The sequence below is a fragment of the Cibotium barometz genome, chromosome 36 (genome assembly GCF_041138505.1).
Source record: "Cibotium barometz isolate CiBa-2024 chromosome 36, ASM4113850v1, whole genome shotgun sequence".
Taxonomy (NCBI): Eukaryota; Viridiplantae; Streptophyta; class Polypodiopsida; order Cyatheales; family Cibotiaceae; genus Cibotium; species Cibotium barometz.
The window spans coordinates 21183141-21193469 of NC_141081.1; the positions used below are offsets into that span (position 1 = coordinate 21183141).

The window sequence follows — 10329 nt, forward strand, 5'->3', positions numbered from 1 at the left end:
GTGCTAATCTCTCATACATGTCCAACCTATAAAGCTGATGGCTTAGAGTATCGAATACCACAGTGATGTCTCCATCACTCTAGTCATGAATTATATACCTGTCATCAACAAGTCTGACCACTAGACCTGCCCTATCAATGGTAGAGAGTGATAACAAGTTATTTTTAATTCCTGGAATATATATAACTTTTGAGAGAGTGATTTTCCCACCATTTGCAATAGGGAGCACAATCTTACCAACTCCTTTCACTGGATATGAGGAGTTGTTTATACATGATTGTGACTCAAGGGAGGAAAGTAAATCACACTGAGAAATAATGTGCTTGCTAGCACTACTATGAAAATACCAGACATGATGATCTATCACCCACTAACATGCATACATCATGGACAGAAGGATCATAACTATAGTACACGATGAATGTCAATCATCATGTGCATAGTCTACTGACTCACTTGTTGGTGATGCATCCTTTCTCGAAATTCATTGATATAACACAGTGGCTTCTGCAATAGTTCCATTTTCCTTTCTTCTTAGGTTTATCACCCCGGGCCCCTTCTTAGCATCCTTTGTTAGAAGATTATGCTGATTTTACCTTTGGCTTATAGCCACCTTGAGAAAAGAATTCATTGATATAACACAGTGGCTTCTGCAATAGTTCCATTTTCCTTTCTTCTTAGGTTTATCACCCCGAGCCCCTTCTTAGCATCCTTTGTTAGAAGATTATGCTGATTTTACCTTTGGCTTATAGCCACCTTGAGAAAAGAATTTGCCTTTACTTCTTGTGTTTCGTAGAAAATGCATGATCTCCCAGATACATACTTGTTCAATTTTACTCAGATTTGTCTTCTTCTAAGATCACTCCAACCAACTTATCAAAAGTAAGGGCATTGGGGTTACCCTTCATCATGAGTCAAAGTGTGGATGCAAAATCTTGGTATGAATTAGGTAAAGCTGTGAGAATAGTAGACACCAATGAACTATCTAGATAGGCGTCATAAATACATACAAGATGCTCCCTAAGGTCTTTACTCCTTGTGAGGAACTCATCCATTAAATCTCCCTTATTCATATTGCCAGACTCTAACTTCTTATGCAAGTAGGCCACTCATGCCTACTCATGCCTACTTATGCACAGATAGATGCTTTCTTTGTAAGTATTGGTCTTTCTAAAATCCTATCAGATGCAAACTTATATATTTTGTCTGAGTAAGGTAGGTATATGATCATTGTCTTATTTGTGGATGAACTCATCATGACAGGGAACCATGAATAGAATATCTAAGAGACATAGGAGATGTTGAGTTGATAGTTTGATATGATAGACCATAGGCTTACGTATTTCTATTTGGGGATTGAGGTATGGCAAGAGAGATGGAATCTTCATTTCTCAACAAAAGTAAGCATGAGAAGTTCTAAGGGCATTTGGCATGGCTGAGTGCAAGTCAATGGTTACTCCCAAGAAGGTTGATGTGAAGCTATCTGTGGAATATGATTCTCCACTTGTGGATATGAATGAGTACGGAGTTTAATCTTTCTGTGCAATGCATGGCCTAACATCACCTTTATCCTTAGTAGGTTCTCAAATTAATCATGAGAGAACCACTGAAAGGCATGGATGCAAGTGTTGCAATACATCAAAGGTACCATTGGGTATGGCATCACTTACAAATCAGAGAATTCCTTGTTTGGATTTTGTGACTCACATTGGGTAGGAGATTGTGATAGCAGGAAATCTATTTTTGGTTACTGTTTTCTTATTAGGTCTTGAATTACATCCTAGATCAGCAAGAAGCAACCTCCTACAATGGCACTTTCTTCTATGGAGGCTGAGTACAAGACACTATGCTTTGCTTCATGTGAAGTAGTCTAGTTAAGAAGGATCCTAGGAGTGGGAGAGATTTGCTAGAGCACCGTCTTCATTGACTTAGCATTGGACCAAAGAGCTAGTTCACCAAAGGGTGGACATTGAGGGGGTGTGTTGGAGCATTAGCTCAATGCTCCACCCTCTTGTTATTTTTGCTACAAGTGACATATGTGCTCTATTTTGTAAGAGGAGTAGTCGTTGTGGGGTGAACAACTAGGCACCCTTGGCAGTTCCTAGTTTGGACATTGGATGGTGGACCAAGTGTGCCTAGATGGTTAAGAGGAGATGACTTATGTAGACTTGGCACTCTACCAACAAGTAGGATGCATACTTATGCAGGCTATGTGGCCACATTAGTGAGTGTTGGACACAAAAACCAATGATACACTATTCTCGCGTGTAATGGGACCTGTTTAAGGGTCGAGACAATCTCACACAGTCATGGGAGCTGTTGTGATTCCTACGGGGATGTGTTGTAGTGTAATATGGTTCTAGTTGGATGATGTGGTTGGTTGGTCAAGCCGAGTCAAACGACATGTTCAATCTACGTCCATGTCGACCCTAAGTACTATATATATACTAGTTTGGGCCTTAGTTTATCATTTAGTTCATTTGTGTAAGCACTATTGTACGCAAGACATCCTTCGTCCATAATCTGTCTAGATCGCCATCAAAGTTCCTTACCTGAAGCACATGGGTAGTATCAGTTTGTAATCAAGATTACTACCCAAAGCACACAGGTAGTATCAGTTTGTAATCAAGATTACTACCCAAAGCACACGGGTAGTAACCAATTTATAATCAAGTTTGCAAGCATTAATATTGTTTACTCTCCACTTCTTTCTACAATTCAGTGCTTTGTATTATGCTAATCCAACGTCTGCTATTGTGTATTCTTACAACGAACCCTATTTTTATTACAAAGAACCCCTATTTCTATAATAAAGCCAACTCATTATGACCATTTTGGTTCATAACACTAGGATTCCAAAGAGTACCATGCCGTGGATACATTAATTCTAATATGAGAGCCAACTCATTATGTTCATAACTCATTATGACCATTTTGGTTCATAACACTAGGATTCCAAAGAGTACCATGCCGTGGATACATTAATTCTAATATGAGAGCCAACTCATTATGTCCTTTTTGGTTCAAAGAGTACCATGATTTGGATCTCATAGCAACATATTTACAGCAACTCAAACAAAGAGGAGAAAAACTCAAGAAGGTGAGGGCAGCACCATGATAGCAGGTGCTTCACAAGGGGTAAGCCCTTATCAGAGAGGTGTCAAAGTTAGTAAACCTTCAACCTCATGGGATACATCTTGCTCTTAGAAGCCCTTAGACCTCTAGGCTTTCTTTTATTTTTTTCAACTCATGATGAGACTTCTCATGGTCCTTGGTCCCATATTCCATGTGTTGGCCTCATGTGCACATTAAAGATAATGCATCTATATGAGATGCTTGATTGGGCAGAGTGGAATAGGAAGGGGTGGGGAGGTTATTCAGTGGTTGGCCTCTTCCATGATGTGAGCCATCATGGGCAACTAGTATAACCATATAGATGACGTTAACTCCATTTTCTTCGTACAATAAAGATGAGTGGTGAGGCGATTGAGTGGTTGGCCTCTTCCATAGTGTGAGCCAGCATGAAAACTAGTAGAACCACATTTATAAATTTAACTCTATTTTATTTGTATAATGAACTTTAGACCTTTGCATAGAACTAGACTTCATCAACCTTTGAATGAGTTACTTTTCATCAACTATATATCACACTATGAAGAGAACACAATTCATGTGCTCATTATATCATGTAACTTAATTTTAAATCAATGTATACCTCAAGCCAACAATGCACCCCAAGGTTGTTGCTCTCTAGATGTGATTTAACTTTATGAAATATCGATGTCATGGAATGGAGAACATATTAATGTAATTAAAGTCATGGGGTCGCATGACCTCCTCGAACCTTCTCGTCCTCTTCCCAAACCTCCAAATTCTTGCCATGTGGTAGCTTTGTGAAACTCTTCCTTTATATAATATATATATAGATAAGAAAAGAAAGCCCAAATTTTGATCTAAGCATAACTTATAAGTTGGTTGCCTTTAATAAATGCCAAATTGAGAGAAAATGCAAATGAGTAATTAGAGATGATCCTATTGGAATTTTGGATGATGAGGGAGCGTAGTTATTGATGTGAATGTTAAATCACATGATCACACTCATATATATATTGAATGCATGCTAAGTAGTAAAAGGAGATGCGTTATTGATACATTTTCTTAGTTTATATCAATCTGAGAGCTGATGTACTTGTCATCATTTCAAGTCTAGCTATTAATGCAATGATTTCAATCATACTTAGAAGGTACATAATTTGCACTTCCATTTTTCAAGGATAAACTTAAGATTAAACTTTAATCCTTGTCACATTAAAATTGCCATGCAAACTACTTCATTTTCTAGTCGATGCTCAAATAGCACACCGTTATTTGAAATTGGAATAAAAAAGCATGCCTTTATAATCTCGATTCTTTTCGTACTAAATTACTCTCAAGCATTATCTTTCTTTTGATTTGTTGAAAAAAAAAAGTTTTATTTTCCAAGGATGTTGCACAAGCATAAACTTACATATGGTTTTCGAATAATTAAGGAATTGTGTGTAATCTTGGCCTTATTACCATCTATTCTCTTTAGCGATTTTCCTCCTCCTTTTTTGTGAGAGATTGATTTCCCTTTTTCTTTTTCCTTTTTCTTTTTCCTTTGAGAGATGAATTATATGTTACATGTGCCAAAGTTTCAACACTAGATCCATTTTGGCAAGTAAGGCATTCAAATTTGACAGGAACTTGCAAGTTTTTCACCGTTTATATGTAATTTTTGATGGCCGAGAATTATTGTTGTAGGTTATTTACGTCCAAAATACCCAAAAACGTGCACGACGCTCCTGAAAAATTAAGCATAAAGGTGTTACCACTCAAGCTAGAGCCCATTGGCTTGTTCAGATTTTCCTATGGCAGTGTCTATGCATGCTCAAAGCTCTCATTTTTCCACATTATCTCAAGAAAATGATTATGCATGCTTGAAGCCTTGTTTGTTCACACAAGCAAGCGATTATGCATGTAGTTTGGGTGTAATTTACATCTTGATCTATAAAGATAAACATTAATTTCTTGGGGATAACAAGGGGCCTAAATTTCAATACAGGAAGGCTAACCTATGATTAAGGCCCTCCTTCACTAAGAGAGATTGCAAGTCCATTCTTCACTCTTTGAATAGCCAATGAGTGTACAGTTAAGAATGGCGGGCACTCTCTTCGTTACACAAAATCCAAACTCTTGTACTCACTTTTGCTAAATTGGATGCCACCAAGGTTGAGTTTTGACAGGCACCCTTGCCCTTCAAAATTGACGGATTTGGTGAAATATAACAAGTTTTTTAATATTTAATGTAAAAGTTTATAGGATTTTTAAGAATTTGCAAGTATTTTACTGCCAAAATAATAAAAACAACCCTAACGCCAACAAAAAGCAACTAACCTTGTGTCCATAAAATTTTTTTAAAAAGTAAAAAGGCAGCCATTTTTTACCTGGGGCAAGAAACCTCCAACCAATGAGGAGTGTTATAAGAGGTCCGGGTGCCCTAGAAGTGTGTGCTACAGCTGGTGGGCGGACGAGACGCTAGTCAGAAAGACCAGCAAGCAGCTTGCACGTGCGTACCCATGACTACCGTGCCAACAAGCAGCTTGCACGTGTGTACCCATGACTGCCGTGCCTTGCGATGGACAAAAGAACTCCACACACGCAATGACAAAATAACAAAATCTTTATATCTATTTCCGACATGCCTATTATAGGCCGGTTTTATAACTCAAAAAAATCAACCAATTATTATATAATAAAGCTAACCAGCTGCATTTACAATAATTGACAAATAATATAATATACCACCTTATTTAAGACCCAGCAAGTATCAAAATGACCTACTTTGATAGCTTCTAGAAATCCTTCAAAGCCCCCCACACTTGCAATTGTACCCCTCTACTATAAAAGGCACGGTGCATTTAACAAGCCAAGAACATGGTATCGACGGCGCGGAAGTCCATCTCGAGGCATTTTCAATACCCGAGATTTAAATAGGCCCGAGTTTATTCGGACATGCCCGAGTTCACACCTTCGAACCCATGCCCCTATGTAGCCGCGCGACTGCTCTACCGCAACGCTACACACGTTTCGCAAGTCCATGGGCATGTGACTTGCTTATAACCCAACCCCTACCACCCGAGTTCACCCCATGGAAATCGGACGGTTGCTTGTGTTTCGTTTCGCACGCCCGACTTTCGTGCCGTCGATGCCATGCTCTTGGCTTCTTAAATGCAGCACCGTGCCTTTTATACCTGAGGAACTAAACCTCCCCATCACTTCATTTTAGTTACTCTCTCAAGCTTCAAACATCACTACACTTCAGCATCACTTCAACTTTGTTCAAACAGTTGCAAGAGTACTGAAAGGATAGCAAAAAGCTTCATCCATTCACATGGGTCAGCTAGATTTGATACATATTACCAGTACTTTCACCTTAACAATTTACAGACCTCACAATCACATGGCTCAGCTACACACATTACCACTACTATCACCTTAATCAACATTGTTAATCACTACCATACTACTTAAAAACCACAACATATCTAGTACTTGAATAGATCCCCTAATCTATAATGTAACTGCACAGTTATCCATAATCCTCAATAAAACTTCACTTAAATAGCTCACTTAGCATTGTTTGCATCAAAATTCCTCTTCAACCAAGGCATACATGGTCCAGATACTTCTCATAAATGTAATTACTCCTCTATATGATTTGTTTACAATGAACAAGAAACCCTCCTGATCTCTTCCAGTTGCTATGTATCATAGGGCAACTTTATTTCATCTCCATGAAGATCATGTCACATGTACTAGTGCTTGGGCAAACCACATAGCCTCACTACTAATACTACTAAGTAATTGGGTTACAAAAAATTGTAGCAAACCCTAGCTAATTAATGTGGGCAGCCATTGATAATAACTAGTTGATTAATCAAGCTAAGGTCCTGGTACCAAACAGCAAAGTTGAACAAAGGCCCATCTACATGATGTGGCAATTGTTGGCATTCTCATCACTAAACATATGGGTGGCATAATCTGCAGACTCTATGGAAGAGTAGCCAGTTTCAATCATGATAGGGGCAATGTTCTTGTTGGCTGTGTTCTTGCTAGGCCCAGCTTCATCAAGCCCATCAGCACCATTGCTACTGTCTCCACCTCCACCTTTCTTCTTTTTCCCACTTTCACCATTGTTTGCATCGCCGCCACCACTGTTATTGCCCTTGTTATTGCTGCCGCCGTCGCCGCCGCCACCGCCACCGCCACCACCACCACCACCACTGTTGCCTTTGCCTTTCTTATCCCCATCCCCATCACCACCACCACTGCCGCCGCCGCCGCCGCCACCGCCACCGCCACCGCCACCACCACCTCCTCCTCCTTTGCCTTTCTTACCACCTTCTCCCCCGCCTGATTTCTCTTCTTTGGCCTCTTTGTTCTCCCCCTTCTGTTGATCCTTTTGTTGTTCTTTCCCTTTGCCACCACTTGGCAGCACCTCTGCTACCTTTCCTGCCTTCTCTAGCTTCTTTATCAGCACCTTGGCATCCACTGTCCCTGTCACAGTCACCTTCCCAAGGCTTCCATCTACATCCACTGTGTGCACACCTGAACAAGAAGGGAAAAACCTTAGACCTTAAAAACACAAGCTAAATATATCAAACCCTAGACTTTGAAGCCCCTTAGAAAAACCCAAACATTAAACTTAAAATCTAGAACCCATTTCATTAAGCCCTAGACATCAAGAACACAATCAAGTGATTCCTTCATATCCTTTGCAAAAACCTAAAACATAGAACTTAATAATGAGCCCCAGCACTGGAAACAATCAGCTTAAAATATCAAACCCTAGAACCTATTTGAGTTTTTCAATTGTATAGCTATCTAAACCCTAACCTGCATATCCCTTGCAAACCCACTAAGTGTTTCACTCATAAAACCAAAACCTGGAACCCACTGTGGTGTTTCATGATCCCTTCAGAAAAAATTGAGGGATTAAGGGGTATAAAAACCAAGAACTCAATGTAGTGAGTCCTGCAAAAACACTTCAAAAACTGGAACCCATTATGCTGTTTTGATCATACTCCTTCAAAAAGAGAGCCCGAAATTGAGAACTCAACCACTTCTGTGCTGATCATACATAACCCTTCATAAACCCACTGCCCAAAAAAGCATCAAAATCCACTGCATACCTTCAACACTGTTCAAAATCTTTTTCACCTTCTTCTTGCACCCCTCACAATGTATGAACACTTTGAGATTGATGGTCTGGAAAACAAAGGAGAAGCTCTTAAGCAAATAAAACACAGGAGGGCCAAAACTTGAACCAAAAAAGAGCAGGAAAAGGCAAGCAAAGAGAGGGGTGTGGGGCGTTACAATAGCAGATGATAAATGCTGAGATTGAGAGCTGCAAACAAGATATGGGTACCCAGGAGAACCACACAAAGGGCAAGAGGACGATCAAGGGGGAGCTTTCAAGCAAACACATTACCTCTACTTTTGCAGGAGCTTTTCCACCTTCAGACTTCTTGTCGTTGGCCATTACTACTCTACTCAAGTCTCAGAGCATGGCTAGACAAGCAGAAGCAGGATATGAAAGCTCACCCACTCCTAATGTTACCACAAATGTTCTCTCTCTCTCTCTCTCCCCCACCGAATTCCTTGAATCTTCGACTTTTACTGGCTTTTTGAGAGGTAAATGGGTGGGGGTTGAAGGAAAGGACTAGGTAGCAGGAGAGGCTTCAGAGCCCCTGTGAAAAAGAGGGCTCATTTACACCACCACCTCAAATAAACACACAAGTATAATTCTATTCAAGTAAATAAACCTCACCTCTTGTTTTTTAATTAAACCCTTCCTTCTTCTAGAATACTATAACATCACTAAAGCCTCATGAATATGGCCTCATGTTCCTTTTTGTAACTTCCCATCATTGCTTTGAGAAGGACCAACTAGCCCAAACCTTTGCCCTTCACATCTAGGCTAGGTACTTTTTGGCCTCCCACCTAAGTTCCACATCTCCTACTCTACGTGATTTTTTGACTTGTGTTTTGAGGCCACCTCAATTTCACATCTCCCACTAGGCTTGATTTTTTGACTTGTGTTTCACTTGTTTTTGCCTCTCTGTTCTCTCAAAGGAGCAACACACACACTTTCTTACCCTCCACATTTTGCCCCTCTCTTTTTTGTGAAGGGGAAACAACACACACACACACACTCTCTCACCCTCCACATTTTACGGATATATGGTTGCATGCTCTCCATTTGATGGCTCCTTCTTTTGTAGGTGCATTTGTAGGCTCTAAATTTGTGGGTGGCAAACCCGCGTCCAGGAGGAGAAAGGACGCCCCCTTAACCACTCCAACCATTATCCTCCTATTTTAAACGGTTGTGACATGCAAAGAATTTTAAATAACAAACATCAAAAAACACTCTAAAATGATGTTTTATATGTCTTTTGTTAAAAATTTTGATGTTTGATGAGCAAGGCAGTCCGTCTAAAATCAAGCTTGCCTCCCACTCTACTTTCCTTTGCTTTCCATTTCACATCCAAGCATCCACACCCATCTCTATCTATCTTTTCACTTTGCAAGCCATAACCTAATCCCCTCCCTTGTGGCCCCAGTGAGTATCTTCTCTTATATAAGGCTCCCTTTTCTCCTACACTTCTTTTCCCAAGTATTCCTTTTTCTCCTAGAATGCTCTCTAAGGCCATTTTCTGAACCCTTGGATCTTATTTTCAAACTCTACGTCCTTTGCTTTTGATACACCCATCCCATGACTCTTAACAACATTACAAAAGTGAATCTACAACACAATCCACTAGCATTCTCCTTGTAGTTCTAGCTCTCCACACATCACTCTAATTCTTTGCATTCTTTGTCACATTTCTTATGGCATCTAGCCCCAATAGATATCTATGCTTTCACACTAATGCCAAAAAAGTATTCTTCAAACTTAAATTATGCCTAGTGGAGAAAATTTATATTTTAACCTCTAGTACAGTCTAATGTGTTGGTTTGCATATGCATGTTGTTTATGTTGTCAATAAATGTTAAAATAAGTCAAAAAGTTTAAAGGGCCAGATACAAGTATCAAACTTGGTGGTACCAACTTTTTGGGATGCATATAAAGTATTGTTAGCTAGTTTTATATTATGCACAATACACTACCCGTGCATTTCCTCCTATCTATATCTATATCTATAGTATTGTACTGCAAACTTTAGTTTAAACAGTCATTAATACAACTAAATAAATATTTCACTTTTCAAAAACATTGCTCCTCTTAGCATGCAAGATAAACAACAT

At 39.5% G+C, this 10329-nt stretch overlaps 1 protein-coding gene across 1 annotated transcript; it reads right to left on the reverse strand.

The window, feature by feature from the left end:
- Positions 1–6633: 6633 nt before the first annotated feature.
- LOC147617614 (uncharacterized) lies at positions 6634–8782 on the reverse strand. Its single transcript, XM_086775901.1, has 3 exons — positions 8513–8782; positions 8214–8289; positions 6634–7629 (listed from the first exon to the last, which is right to left on the reverse strand). Exons 1-3 carry the CDS (start codon positions 8561–8563, stop codon positions 7007–7009), a joined length of 750 nt encoding a protein of 249 aa, XP_086632027.1. The 5' UTR covers positions 8564–8782; the 3' UTR covers positions 6634–7006.
- Between the last annotated feature and the right edge of the window lie 1547 nt (positions 8783–10329).

Bases quoted from the DNA above. Each gene is read 5' to 3' on its own strand.
- LOC147617614 (XM_086775901.1), bottom strand. From the start codon at position 8,563: ATGGCCAACGACAAGAAGTCTGAAGGTGGAAAAGCTCCTGCAAAAGTA. The intron at 8,290-8,512 runs GTAATGTGTTTG...TTTGTTTTCCAG, and splicing joins AAGCTCCTGCAAAAGTAGAG to ACCATCAATCTCAAAGTGTT. The intron at 7,630-8,213 runs GTATGCAGTGGA...CTTCTTGTTCAG, and splicing joins GATTTTGAACAGTGTTGAAG to GTGTGCACACAGTGGATGTA.